General features: G+C 37.0%; 1 protein-coding gene across 2 annotated transcripts in view; it reads right to left on the reverse strand.

Annotated features, from left to right (window-relative positions):
* Positions 1–15,113, reverse strand: part of LOC135206649 (importin-4-like) — an 87,879-nt gene that overhangs the window by 25,395 nt on the left and 47,371 nt on the right. For both annotated transcript variants that reach the window (XM_064238002.1, XM_064238003.1), the window contains exons 9-14: positions 14,829–14,942; positions 14,363–14,564; positions 11,071–11,187; positions 5,010–5,245; positions 4,378–4,586; positions 3,971–4,122 (exon numbers count right to left, since the gene is read on the reverse strand). In XM_064238002.1, the coding sequence (XP_064094072.1) occupies positions 3,971–4,122; positions 4,378–4,586; positions 5,010–5,245; positions 11,071–11,187; positions 14,363–14,564; positions 14,829–14,942 (1,030 nt within the window). The remainder of the gene's footprint in view (positions 1–3,970; positions 4,123–4,377; positions 4,587–5,009; positions 5,246–11,070; positions 11,188–14,362; positions 14,565–14,828; positions 14,943–15,113) is intronic.

The raw sequence follows: 15,113 nt of genomic DNA on the forward strand, positions 1-15,113 counted from the left end.
CTTTTAAAAAGTTATACATCACATCACTGTATCCAATAATATTGAATGTATTCTCCTATTATTGTATTATAAAACACTATGGTAAATCTAAGCCAGTATTCCACAGAGTGGCCAATGTTTTGATTTGGAAATCAGCTGATGGTGAGTACGCATTTGTTTCGCCATATTTAACGCAATTCTGAGTGAATTTTCTCGCTTTAAGTTAGCATAAACAAAAATCTAGATACTTGACTTATAAGAGACAAGTTTATTTTTCCTTATACGACGTGTTTTTAAGAGGAAATATCATTTGAATATGTCTCGCTGTGATTGTGAACTAATTTTTTTTTTTCATTAACATTAAGCTGGCGGCATGTTTATTGAGTGAAACAATACGTGATTCCGTTCGCAATTTTCCTTTATATCATCATAATACAAACTTTATGTTATTTATCTTTTATCGGCGTGAAACCAACAGTAAAATTTGTTCTTTCAAGCATAGTGGTTTTGATTAAAATGATTTCATCTCAATTTAATTTACGGTTGTGTTTGATGGCATACGTTTACTGGAGTTTTATTCTTGTTGCTGATACACGATAATGGTAATTACCAGCTTGAACAGTTTTCTTATCTTCAGCCATAACTAGGTTTAAATTAAACAGTATATTTCCCTACTGATCTTTGATCTATAGTGAATAAAGTTATTACATTAAGACATCTCAGTCCTATTCTACATAACATCATTTACAACTGGTTATAGTGTACTATAGTACGATGATTGACATACAAGCCAAACGGATGTTGTTATCCAATTCAGTTGTACTTTGAAAAAAAAAATTGTTTCTCGTTTGGTTGTTCATGGCTGTAATCGTTTACGCAACGAGTATAATGTTAAAACCATACTTTCATCATTCTCTTTTGCGGTTTTTGAAATTACATAACTAGAAGATGGGATAAAGTTAGGCTATTGTAATTTGGTCTCTCATAAAATCGGATTATCGTAGGACAAATTATGGTAACTTGAACACTACATACCTGTACACTGTAAAACCTTATTATATCTTTACATACTCTTACACACAAAGGATTAAAGCTAGGCTTTTACAGTCTTTATAATACTATAATGTACTGTACAGTAAATTATATAGTACTATACTGCATAAATATAACTATACTTATCGCGCCATTGAGGGATTATGGCGCCATTTGACTGGTCTAGGGCGCTGTTAACTGGTCTAGTATTCCGAAAGAAGGTGTGCGGCGGCCGTAGACTTGAAAATCGCTTAACATTGGCGGCCAGGAATGACACCCCTGCCGCTAACCGAGGGCCACCTGTATTCTTTCTTGAGATCTCCATTGCACAAAGGATGAACAAAAATATATTTCATTTTTACTTATGGAAGCCACCATTGAGAATCGGCAGGGTTTAACAATTTTAGCCAAGCTCTTAATAAACAATTGATAGTTACGGTAAATGACGTCAGCAATCGGCTGTTTCTCAATTCAGTTGTTTATGTCAATACAGGTTTCCAATCGCTTCATTCAGAATTCTAAAAACAGGAATTTTTTAATACAGGACAGAGGAATATTACAGTTGATGAAAGAGAGTGAGTTACACTAATAGGTATCCACTTGCAAAGTTCGAATAATAGTTGTAATGGGAATAATGATAATTTTAATAAATTTTAATAAAACTTGTTTTACTGTATCTAATCATATTACTATTGTATAACTATATTGGAACACAGCAATGATGTGCCATTTGCATTCTGGTTTTGTTTACAGCTGACCACATTTTACCGTAATCATCACTGTCTTTAGTTGCCAAATGGAACTAAATTCAGATATACATAACTTTAAATTATCAAAGCTGGGTTTAAGAAAGCCGATTCTATATCATATTTTTCATACATCCATCACCTAAAAGAGAAATAATTGTTTTGTTAAAGTTTCATCACCATTCTCAAACAACCGCTAATAATGACATTATAATAATGACTAATTATCGTTCATATGACTGAATTGTTCTAAACAGTTACACAGCTTTGTATGCTGCCAAATTTGATGTTTGCTGCGATTTAGCTTTAAAGCATGGGAAAAAAAAAAAAAAAAAAAAAAAAAAGGTTATAGTATAAAATCAATGCCATGGATGGTACTGAAATCATTTGTATGATAGCAACGACGAAGCCGAAGTTGACTCGGCACCAGACTGGAATCCCTATGATGGTGGCATATGTGATGAATCTTGTGATATGCATGAGAAATTTTTAATGAAAAATTAATATAATGTTATTCTAAATGTTATTACTGCTGTAATTAAACAATAAAAAATTACTATTATGTTATCCTAAATGTTATTATACCGTAATTACCCTATCATTGAAATTTTTGAAAGGTTACCGAAAGATAAAGTTTGCTGTGAACACAACTGTAATTCATGTTTACATTTTCTCTGGGATCACATTGATAAAAGTTGGTTTCCCAGATATACAATTATTCCCTCAAAATAAGCTATTTGTTATGAAGATATGCCAATGATATAGAATTATTCCCCAAATAAGCTATTTGTTATGAAGATTTGCCAATAATACATAAGGTAAAAATAGTTTTATTACCTTTATCATCAGTTTACTTCATAACTTGAATCTTCATGTATGTTGGTGGTTATCGAACTGAGGCTGAGGCTGGCCTACCAATACACATTTTAGAATTGAAGGTTTGATTTTTAGAATTGTAGTATAAAACGAACTCCAATTTTTACGGGTGAATTTTAGGATTTAAAGGTCGTCCTATATACAGAAATATAGGGTAATTGTTAATACAGGGTAGTTAAAAACAAACCCTTTGTCAAAAGGGTTATTTACACTTTGTAAACCAAATTCTTATTTCTATAAGCACTCTTCTTAGAACCTTGAAATGTGTTTAAATCCCTGAGCTGGGCAGTGTGTACTGCTTTATGGTGGAGCTAAATAAATAATGCTGTTTTGCACACTAATGCAGAAAAGGTATTTATTTATTCATGTGTGACTCTACTCTCCTTGAATCACTGTTTCAGTTTCTTCACTTCTGTAAGCAATCAGCTTATCTCTGGGCTTCTCATATATACACCTACTATAATACCTTTACTTCCTGCATATGGAAAATTTCAAGTAGTGCTTCCCAATCGCAGCTTCTTTCTCCCAGTCTGTATCTTTTCCCCCTTCATCCACAAAACCAACTCTGGTCAGTTCCTAGATGGTGGTTTATGTCTCCCCTGCTAGTGATCATTTAACAATTTAGTCAAAGCACCAGACCACCTTCTTAGAAATTCTTGCTTTTCTTCCCCAGGTACCCATTGCTGAGGTGAGCATACTGAGAACAAATACATTACACTTTTTCTTTGGAACATTTTTCAATTTAATCTTGCAATCTCCTCACTTCTATCAACTGAAACTTCACCTGTATGCCCAACCCCATTTTTCTCTTCACTACCCATAGTTTTTGTGCAACTTCCTGTTTTTTCCATCAGCAACTCTCCTACTTTGTCCCACTATAGTTCTAAAATGATCTTGCTGATTCTGAGTTCAGCTTTTTTTCTATTTTCTAAAATTATTTTCAAACCCAACTTACCTAACAGCTCACAAGTATTGGGGGTTATCTATCTTTAAATAGGCTAGCCCCATGAGAATTGTGTTTTGTACTCAGTGTCTTTATAAAATACATAATACCAATTTGTCTTAAAGAACTTTTTTTTTGGTGGATGCATCTTTGAATGAGTCATGTACACCCTTCCTTACTGGTGGATTCAACCAACACAACTTGTCTATGACTTGGGACTGACTGCTGAAAGGTCATTACCCCACTTGGTTTAGTAACCTAGAAGCTGGCAAGGATGTTCCCAAGTTAAATCATCACATTTTACTATTAACTATCAAAGAATCTAACCATTATGAAAATTACAAGATAATCATTTAGTGTGAGTAGCAAAAAAATATATAAAAATGAACCTTACCTTGACTTGCTTCAGGAGCAGAACTTTTTGCAAGGCTTATAATGAATTGTGCCATTGCCCCAACTGCAGATTGCCTGACATCTTCACTCGGGTAGTTCAACATTTTATATACTTCCTCAACACTCTTATCCATGTAAGGTAAGAATGCATCACTAAAATATTAAAGAAAAATAGATTACAACCTACCTTCCAATCAATAAAACTAAATATCTCACAAAAACTCATTAACCAAAAACATCCACATGTGACAAAGTTTGAAAATCTGATTAAAAACTTACATATAGGAAATTATATGAGAGAGAGAGAGAGAGAGAGAGAGAGAGAGAGAGAGAGAGAGAGAGAGAGAGAGAGAGAGAGAGAGAGAGAGAGAGAGAGAGAGAGAGCACGCTTATGGCAAAATAACATACCCACAGTGGAGACTAAGTTCCCTCAAAGCAACACAGGTATCTTCTTTTTCTTCAAGGAAAGAATTTTCCACTGTGTATCCAGCAACGTCATCGTCATCATTATCTTCATTACCTACAAGATCAATCTCTCCTTCCTCCTGTTCACCTTCAGAATCACTTAATCCCTCTAATGTTGTTGGTAATCCTGCTTCATCACCTTTGAAGTGGGTCTGTTAAGGGGCAATTAAAATTTTACGGTTCTCCAAATTCCACCTTTCTTACTACTCAATGAAGAATTTAATCGGAGAGGTATCCAGGAAAAGCAAATATTTCTTAGTTCTGAAACATGTACTCCCGAAGCAAAGATTTTCCGCTTAAAAAGTTTTTGTATAAAATGATGGGCAAAATATTAGTTACCAAACTTAAAATACCTTTCTTAATATGTCAGCAGTGATTAAATCATTAATTAAATTTTGCACTTCCATAAACCTCTCATATATCACATTCAATGAGGATCTTACATACAAACAACACTGATTCTTACAATTGCATTCTAATCTGATTTATTATTCTTTAAACTTGCTCGACTAGTATTCCCATAGTAAAACTATTTTAAACCTGAAGGATATAACAAAAGGATATGAACTTCTTACCACGACACCATCGGTACTTCTTAGCGATAGCATCATTCGTTCCATGATCTTCGGTAAATGAGGAGCCATGTCTCCCTTCATGACTGAAGCTAATGAGGCAAACAACAAATAGCAAGTCTTTCGTACATCTGGGTCATCTTTACGTTCCATTAATCCCAGCCCAAGGGTAATGCAGTCTGGTGCATAGACACTGAAGTTTTCTGGACCCATACATCTGGCCAACTGTCCAAGTGTATCTGCAACAAAGAAATATGCCAACTAAATTAACAGAATATAACATTCTTCAAGCACCATTTGCATTTTTCCTATGGTTTTAACAGTGAAATATTTCTATATGTCTTACCGAATCATACAATGATTTTCTACTTAAGGTACGAAAACATAGGATAGAATCCCAATTGAGGAGATGTTTTGGTGTTTAAGGAAAAGTAAAGTCCCAGGAAAGTTGGTTATGCTGGTCAAGATATATAAAAGAATGAGTACAAAAGTGATAACAGCAGTTAACAGAAAACTTTTGAAGTTAGTGTTGGATTACACCAGGGATCAGCATTAAACCCATTTTTGTTTGTGCTGGTTATGAATGTGTTGAGTGAAGAGATCAGGAATGAAGAACTGTGGGAGCTGTTGTACGCTGATGATCTGGTGATTACTGCTGAACATGAGGAGGACCTACAGAGAAGGGTTGGAGAGTGGCAGGAGTCTTCTTGAGAGGGGTGGCTTAAAGGTGAATGTGAATAAAACAGGTTTTGCTGAGCAGTAGAGAAGATACAGACAGAATATCAATACAAGAAAGAGGCGGCTCGATTATAAAACAGCCAGAAATGTTTAAATACTTAGGATCTACTTTAATCCAAGAGGGAGGATGTGAGGCTGAAGGTGCCAATAGGATAAAAGCTGCATGGGGGAAGTGGAGAAAAGTACCTGGAGTGGTATGTGAAAAAACAATACCAATCAAGCTAAAAGTCAAGATATATAACACAGTGATTAGACCAGTGTCAATGTATGGAGCAGAAATGGGCTCCAAGAAGAAAAGAGGAAGTAAAGCTTGAGAGAACAGAGCTGAGACAGCTGTTATTACTGCTATTATCATTATTTTGATTACCATCTTTTATACTACCTCAGCAAGTGTAGGTATTGCTGATTAATCATTTTTTTTATCATGTTAACTTCTAGACTGTGTACGTTATTGTCTATTCTTTGTATAATCCATGTATATGGCCTTGAGCTGATAACAAAAGCTATCATTATTGTGGTAATATTGCTGCATGCGAGACTGGAAAAAGATGAAGATGAAACAAGGAGGAGTTCTAATAGGTCCGGGAATCGTTTCTGCCTTCGGCCACAAGGGGGCTACCAGGGTTATCTTGAGATTCTGAGACCGCATCACCATGTTCAGAACCTGACGGATTAGACAAAACGGAAGAAATACATAGAAGTCCAGATTGTCCCACGGATGTTGTAGGGCATCTTCTGCTACTGCGTCTGCGTCTGGGACTGCTGAACAATATATCTCCAAATTCTTGTTGTATCTTGTTGAAAATAGGTCTTTGACTGATCTTCCCCACAACCTAAACATTCTGCCTGCAATTTCCTGATGCAAGGACAACTGTTTCCAGAATCTGGTCCTGGCGGCTCAACTTGCCCGCTATTACATTCCTTTTCTCCGGAATATATCTGGCCCTGATGTCTATTAAGTTCTCTACAGCCCACTGATGAAGTTGAACTGTCATAAGGTGTAACTGTCAAAGATCTGGAGGGGGCCGTTGAAGGGGTACTCCTACTATCAGTTTAGCGTCTTGCAACCACCACAGAAGATCTTTCCTCACCTCTGTTGGCAGTGGAATCTGCTCGTATGGATGATCTACAGTTGGTGACCAAAACTCTTTCATCCTCCATTGTAAAGACCAAAAGGTGTAGTCTTCCGCGTGGAACGAACTTCTCCAAGGAACTTGGGAATCCTAGAACTATGTGAAACTCCTTTGCTGGTTGTGTTTCCTTCCCCAGGAAGGAATTCACTACTACTTTGCATTTCTCTATCCTCTAACCTGAAGAGAAAGCTTTGGCCTTCACTGTCTTATTATCATCCCTAGGTACACCAGCCTCTGACTGGGATCCAAACTAGACTTTTCACAATTTATGATAATGCCTAAGCTGTGACAAAACTGGAGATAATGATGTCTGTCCTGAGGCCATTTTTCTTGGGACTTTGCTATCACCTGCCAAACATCCAGGTACCTTATTAATCTGATTCTCTGAGCATGAGCCCATGTTAACACAAAAGTGAATACTCTTGCAAATACTTGAGGAGACGTTGTCAATCCGAAACACAGAACTCTTGAATTGAAAAACCTTCTCTGCCAGACTAAAGCAGAATAACTTCATGGAAGAATGATGGATTGGAATCTGGAAGTATGCATCCTTCAAGTCTATTTGTCAGCATAAAATCCTTGTCCCTGACTGCTGCTAGAACTGTCCTTGGGGTTTCTGTTTTGAATCTCGTCCTCCTTATGAAAATATTCAATGCTGACAGATCTATAACTGTCCACCAATCTCCATTGGCCTTGGAGACATGGAAAATGCAGCTGTAAAATCCACTTCAAGGGAGTACTACTTGTTCTACAGCTCCCTTCTCCATCATCTTCCTCACTTCTTGTAGAATAAGGAATCCCTGAGACCCAAGAGAATAAGAAAAGTGTGGTAATGGTTGTTCCACTACAGGTAAAGTCGAATGGGATCAGATAACCCACTCTGAGCACATCTACTACCAACTGCTCCATTCCAAATCTCTGCCACACCTTCCAATGACTCACCAGGTATCCCCCCATTGGCGTGACTGAGTAGGGAGAGGTGCCCAGTTTATGGTCTCGCACCCCTCCTTCTGACCCTAATGCCCCTTCCTCTATTAGCTTGATTGTGAAAGGGCCGCTGAGGTAATTTCTTTCTAGAAGAAGAGCCGACCTAGGGGAGGGATTATGCCTCACTTATCTTCTGTGGAGTTTGTTATAATTGTGTTGTTTGTTATAATTGTCTTATTTCAGTAGGACGGTTCCCATTTGATTTACTGATTGCCTGTTGAACTAATCTATCATTGGTATCTATCCTTCATCTATCAATTACAGCTTCTAGTATGTCCTTTGGTAACAGAAATTCTGAATGTCTAACAGAGTCCAAATCTACAGTACGGCTCAATTTAAACAATGCTGCATCGCTCCTCATCAACAGGATATTAGCCCATCGTTGGCACTCAAATTTGTCAAATAGGAAAATTGCTTTGAAACTAGATTGAAGCAATCTGATAAAGGTTGTCTCATTGCGTAACCTTAGCCACCGCTGTTGACCAAAGGTCCAACGATGAAGCCATCTGAAAAATAGAAGTCGTTGACTTCAATGTAGCAGCTTCTTGACAAGTGAGGGGCATTCCATCTTCACCTAATCTAAGGTTAAGCCAGGTCTTAATCTCACAACATCTGGATTGATCTGTCTTCCGTTCAACAGGCATCGCATAATATTTCTCATGTTTTAGCAATGGAAGAAGGGGGAACTTTAATGTTTTATTTGATAGCAAAGAATTATAGCTTCTGGAAATCCATGCGTTAACATACTGCAACACAGACTCTGCATGACTTAAGCATGGTAATTCACACGACACCTTTACATTCATCTTTACAATTGACGAATCAAGTCAATCGCCTCCACATAAGACGCCAGAAACTCCCGATTCTCCCCTTCTGCTTCCAAAACATTCTGTTCAGCCACTGACAATGGTAGATCAATCCTATCAGCAGACAAACGTCCATGGGTTTCATGGTTGTCCAATCCTACGACCGCAGCACCTGTGTTCTCTGACAGCTGTTGCTGGCTAGTTCTTGAATAGCCATCAGGTGAACACGAACGTCTAAACCTATCAATACTCCTTGATCTAGAGAAAGAACACTGTCTATTCCTCCAGGATGACAGCTCTCTTGAAGTAGAACGTACGTCATAACTGTTTCTACTGTCGTCAACAACAGCAGTTGGGAATCTTGACCTTGATCTTCTGGTCCCAAGACGATCTGTCACTTCAACCTGTGTATTCGGCAGGGTTACCAACGCTGCATTATTCAACCTTTCCTCCTCATCTTGGAAGGTCTTACAGGAGAGACTGGAACCTCCTCCCCAGTCTTCGAAGATCGATGCATACCCACTGTTGATTCTCTACACAACTGTGGAGCATCCCCAAGCATCTTTCTCATTACGCTTGGCAATGTAGTTCCAGCCACTCAATCCCCTAACCCCCCGGTGTCTGTCGATCTATTCAGCCGTGACGATGAATCCAAATGACAGCAGCTATTTTGCTTTCCAGCGCTAGCAACTACCTGCTGCACTTTGTTTTTGATAGGAATGTGACAGTCCTGGCTCAAAGATGAAGAAGAAATTAATCTTCTCCTCTTGGCCCGAGGATCAGCCATGAAGTCCCTTATCCTCCAACACCTGACTGGTGCATGCACTGACATCACTGAATCTTTCGATGACGCTAACTAGACGAAGAAGAACAAGAAGACAAAGATGATTCAAGTTTTTTCTTCTTGATCTGTCTATCTTCTCTGCCAAAGCTTGTAATTTCTCCATAAATGTCAATGCTACCGAGTATGAAATCGTAGTTGCATCCATCGACACCGAAGATGTGAGAGTGGAAGTACGCTGTGACATCATGGTGTATGCCATGTTAGATTGTGATGTAACTGAGGGAGCTGGCTGTGACGTTCCCGTGCCTGATGGAAGAAACTGCGTAGATACTGGTGGAATCCCTGCAGGGGGGGTGCAAGGTTAATTTCTAAACTCTGTGACGTTGGAATCATATACAGTGGACCACCTGTATTAGCGTTCTCTGGATTTGCGGACTCACACATTTGCGGATTTCATTTCCTGTTTTTTTTTTAAATCAATTTCATCAAAAAATGCACTTTTTGTGGTAAAACTATTAAAAAAAACCAGGGGTTCCAACCATTTGCAGGGGGATCTGGTGCGCATCCCCTGTGAATACGGGGGGACCACTATACACTGCTGCAGCTGTCGTAGTGTTTGCCCCCATAACTACAGATCAACTACAGATCAAGGGGATGAGGTACACTCATAGACGGATGACCCAGAGGGAAGTGTGACTTCATATAGTAAGAAAACAACCCATCCAAGGTTGGTACCCCTGATAGGCCTAACACCGCCCACATCCGCTCCATCCTGTGCATATCAGGGGCTGAAACATATGACAATGGCAATGCTACCCCCACAGTGAAGGAAGGAGCATTATTAGGCCTCAAAACAATGAATCATTAGAAGAAACCACAGGGGTATGGGAAGCATCAAATACAGATGACGAAACATATGGAACAGCATCATGCATAGTTGGAACAAATTTAGCTGAAGATACTTGGTCATCCAAAGATGGCAGAGTCTCCTTTCTCTTGTACTAACCCTTTTCATAAAACTTTTTCCATTGTTTCACCGACCAACAACAACAAATTGAACATGGATTAGTAAATTGTACATACGTTTTCTCTGCACCTACTGGATGGCGAGCGAGGATCCGTAGACACTGAAGTTAAAAATCACAAACAAGGAAACCTTCTTACTCCAGGGCATTCTCTTTCTTACTTGCCAGATCCCAAATAAAGCTTCGTTGGTGAGGCAAAACCCTCCATGTTCTCTCACAACTTATACAAATCTACAAGATCACACACTGACCACACCCAGAGAAAAGAAAATGGACAAACTAAACTGGCTTTAAAGAGATAGGAATAATCATGTCCTCTCTTGAAGACAGTAAGGAACTCCCAGATAACCCCTGAGCAAGCACAGATGCCAATAGTTCCTGGATTACAAAAGTTTTTTATTCATTTTACCGGATTTCCCGCCGACGCTAGAAGATTACCCTTATGTTAAGACTGAAGGTTTGTTTCATATATGAACAATAACTATTTACAAAATAAAACATTATATCCTTAAATTCACATACAAGTGTACAACAAACTAAATAATGTTGGATAACATCATTAACAAAAGAATGGCTTGCATTAAAACTCACCAATAGACTGAACTTGAAGTGACATTGTTTCATCCTTTTGATCCTGAGTTAGATATCCTTTGAGCATCTCAATAATTTGCTGGAAATAGGGTACCATGTGTTCCTTCGCTGCATTTGCTGAAAATGAAAAATTTCACTTCAACTTGATGGTTAACTGACAAATGGCATTACATGATCTAACCACCATCCTCAACGTTTATCATAAAGTCTGGAGGTGAGTCAAGGAGATACTGATGGGTTTGTATGAAGAGAGAAATTTATTAATGTACGAATTCAGTTAGTATGATCACAACTCCACCATTCATAAGTATGGCTGGAATAATGATTTAGGTGGGAGGGTGAGTTAAGTGTGCAAGGTTATTTGAATGCATCTGAATGGTACAGGAAAGCAATAAGTGGGTTACTCACTAGCAGAAAAACATGATTTAGGGAGCCTACTTTTATGTTTACACAATTTAGAAATGCCTTGTACTAAAAAGCAAGTACATGGCAATGATACTCCATTTATGCTACTTTGGCCTATATGGAATTATAGGCCATATTTTCATGGTACAGCCAGAATTTTCTTAAGAAGAAATAATAGGCAAGCTCCATTCATGTACACTTATACATTACGGTTTTCCTCTCTATTAAATTTAACTTGATACTACCATTTGACCCAGGCTAACATCCCAAACATCTCTTGAGAATGGGCCACAGACAGGGCCTGAAAGTACTCAAGTGTGGAGTAAAACTAAATGTAAATTCTAAGAAGTAAACAAGTTACAAAGTGATTTTGTGGGTTTCTTTTTCAATCTTCAGAAGAAAACTGAAAGAAGTTTTTGTTTGGTACATACAATATTTTGGATACAGTGAAGTAATGTATAACTTTTTTAAAGATTTATGGAAAAGATGCATATTTACTTCTTCTTCTGTTCTTATCTTAATTTTCATCACTATGCCATCTATGTAGCAGCGGCATCTCGAGCTCGTACGGTCGTACCTCAATCTTTTGCTCGATTAACAATGCAAAAAATCGACCGAGTTGCACAGTTAAACTTTGTACTTTTATCCCATGGAAAACAAACAAATTGCGGTGTTGCAAAATCGAATGTATACGTGAGTTTTCTCTTATAAAACCAATTTATGCAACAATTGTAAATGTAATGTTATAAAAACGTGATTCAAATTATATAAATTAAAATTTTATTATTCGGGCGCAACTGAACAACCTATTGTCTTCTTCGCGTGAAGGGCTGTTACAAAGTCCTCAAATGGACATATCATATTTAAGTACATAAATTAAAACAAATATCCTGTAATACATTTTTCATACACATTTCAAACATAAATACATGAAAACTTATAACAAAAAGCTGAAGTTTCATTATAACAAAAAGCTCAAGTTTCACTAACAAAATGAGTTATAATTAGCTCATAAATTAATAAAATATAACCACGTGAAGTCTTTGCAAATGCATTTTTCTGAACAGCAGCGGACATGAACGAACATGAAAAAACATCCTCTAATAACGTGGAGGGCAGTTACAAAAGCTGCCTAATTTGTATCATATTTATGTACTAAAATAAAAATATCTCATATGTAATATATTTTCAAACACATTTTAAACAGAAAAGCATGACCATTTATAAAATCGACACACCAACCGCTAAATTTGCACTTCTTTTAACTCTATATTTTTGGAAGAGCAGCAGGCGGTGGCTCACAAGAATGAACATGAAAAAACATCCTATTTGATAACGTGAACGGCACTTTCAAAAGCTGCCTTTGTATCATATTTCTGTGCAGAAATAAAAATTCCCTATACATAATACATTTTCATACACATTTTAAACATAAAACCATGAACATTTATAAAACTGACACATCGGTAGCTAAATTTGTACTTTTTTTAATTCGATATTTTCGGAAGCGGTGGCTCACAAGACCGAACATGAAAAAACACACTCTTTGATAATGTGAAGGGCACTTTCAAAAGCTGCCTTTGGATCATATTTCTGTGCAAAAATAAAAATACTGTATACATAATATATTTTCATACACATTTTAAACATAAAAGCATAAACATTTATAAATCGACACATCCATAGCTAAATTTGCACTTATTTAACTCAATATTTTCAGCATAGAACAGCGCCAGAGGCATATATTTTACCTAAATACCTATGTATTACCTTCATAAAAATTTTTAATATAATTTGCATAACCTTTATGGTCTGAACGGTATTTCTACAAATGTAGGTACTCGTTAGACATAACGGTGCTAGCGGCACTGTTAACCGAAAATTGTGCTGTAAAAATACCTGAAAATACCTTATTTTTTAACTGAATTTTTTTTTACGACAGCCATAAAACCGATTTGCCGCTAAGCTATTGTGCCGTTAACCGTGGGCCGCCTGTACATTACAATTTCATTTCTATTAATCCAACGCTAGTAATAAGGACATTTTCTTGTGCTGTACCGAGTTTAGTGAATGAGGATGGTTTCAAGCATCTTGAAATATATTACCTATCATTAATGTAAAGTGATGCACTATTTTCATATACATATACGTACTTATTTATTAGATTAGTCCCAAAATGGATTTTACTTCTATTTCTTGGAATTGGGACAGTCGTTTATGAGCGCTACAAACCTTAGATGTACATGCCACATCTTTTGATAGCTCAACTTTACAATTCCTTGCCCAGAAATTCTAGTTTTTTTTTTATCAATTTCATCATAAAATGCACTTTTTGTGATAAAACTATTAAAAAAACCAAGTTCAGTGGGTTTTCTTGAGTTTTAACTAACGAAATAGGCTGTTTTCAGCATTTTCATAGGGGTTCCAACTATTTGCGGATTCTAACTATTCACAGGGGGGTCTGGTACACATCCCCTGGGATTACGGGGGACCACTGGACAGAGAAAAGGGATGGTTTGATGTATTCTCAATGCTTGTATTTGACTGTTCAGCATATTGTGGTGGCTTCATTACTGAAACCAACATATGTGGCTGCTTCACTATGAACTAAATCTAATCTTTTCTTAAGGCAATGTCTGACACTGATACCAAAATCTGACAACCTTAACCTACTCAAAAAATACTATGAATGCCCACTACATTTAAATAAAAATTTTAAACCCCATTATATTAAACCTGTAACAATGCCCTGTCTTACTCCCACTGATTTTCTTTAAACTTTCCTATCTCCTGAAAACTAACAATACCTACTTTGTTGGTAACATAAACCTCCTGACATGAAGTAAATTTAAAACTAAAAAAAATAGAGTTGCAACATCCTACTCACCTGTAGCTCCTATCGCACTTATGGCCAGTTCCTTCATATGAACTGAAGTAGGTGCACCTAAAACAGCAAACAGCCTCTCCATCAATGCTGGTAAATGTGGGAGTAATTCGCCTTCCAAATTCTCACAAAACATTTCAAGTGCATAAAACATTCGATCGACTCCAGGTGGATCACTCCCTCCACTGCGGACTATTACACAAGTCTGCAAGACGTGAAATAAATGACTGTCTGAACAACAAATACAGCAGCACCTTAGCTTCAACACACAGTGGGAGTCTGGCCTTTCTGATAAGTAACAGACCCCATATTACTACCTGCACCTGAGTAATTTGAATATACAGCAAACAACAATTCAACACAGTACTTAGCTTAAACTAATTTATACTTCACACTTAGACATTAAAATAATTACCAAACCATTCATTCATAACATTCCATATACACCTTACAAAAGCCAAATACCTACCTGTGTCAGGTAATTAAAGAGAACAGGGAGCAATTCAGCATGGTATTTGCTGATGTCAGGTTGGAGATGTTCAGCAAATTGTCCAAGAGCAAACAAAGCACTATTACGGATTAACTGAAATAAAAGCAATAAAATTAATGAAACTACAACGCAACACTTGTTTTTTTACACAAGACTTTTTTACATAAGTAATATAGCACCAGAAAGATAATTAACAAAATCAATAACTACATTTTCTGTTTTCCCATCAGAAACAGAAACATTAATTTTATCAATGCCAACAGT

Source organism: Macrobrachium nipponense, chromosome 31 (genome assembly GCF_015104395.2).
Source record: "Macrobrachium nipponense isolate FS-2020 chromosome 31, ASM1510439v2, whole genome shotgun sequence".
NCBI lineage: Eukaryota > Metazoa > Arthropoda > Malacostraca > Decapoda > Palaemonidae > Macrobrachium > Macrobrachium nipponense.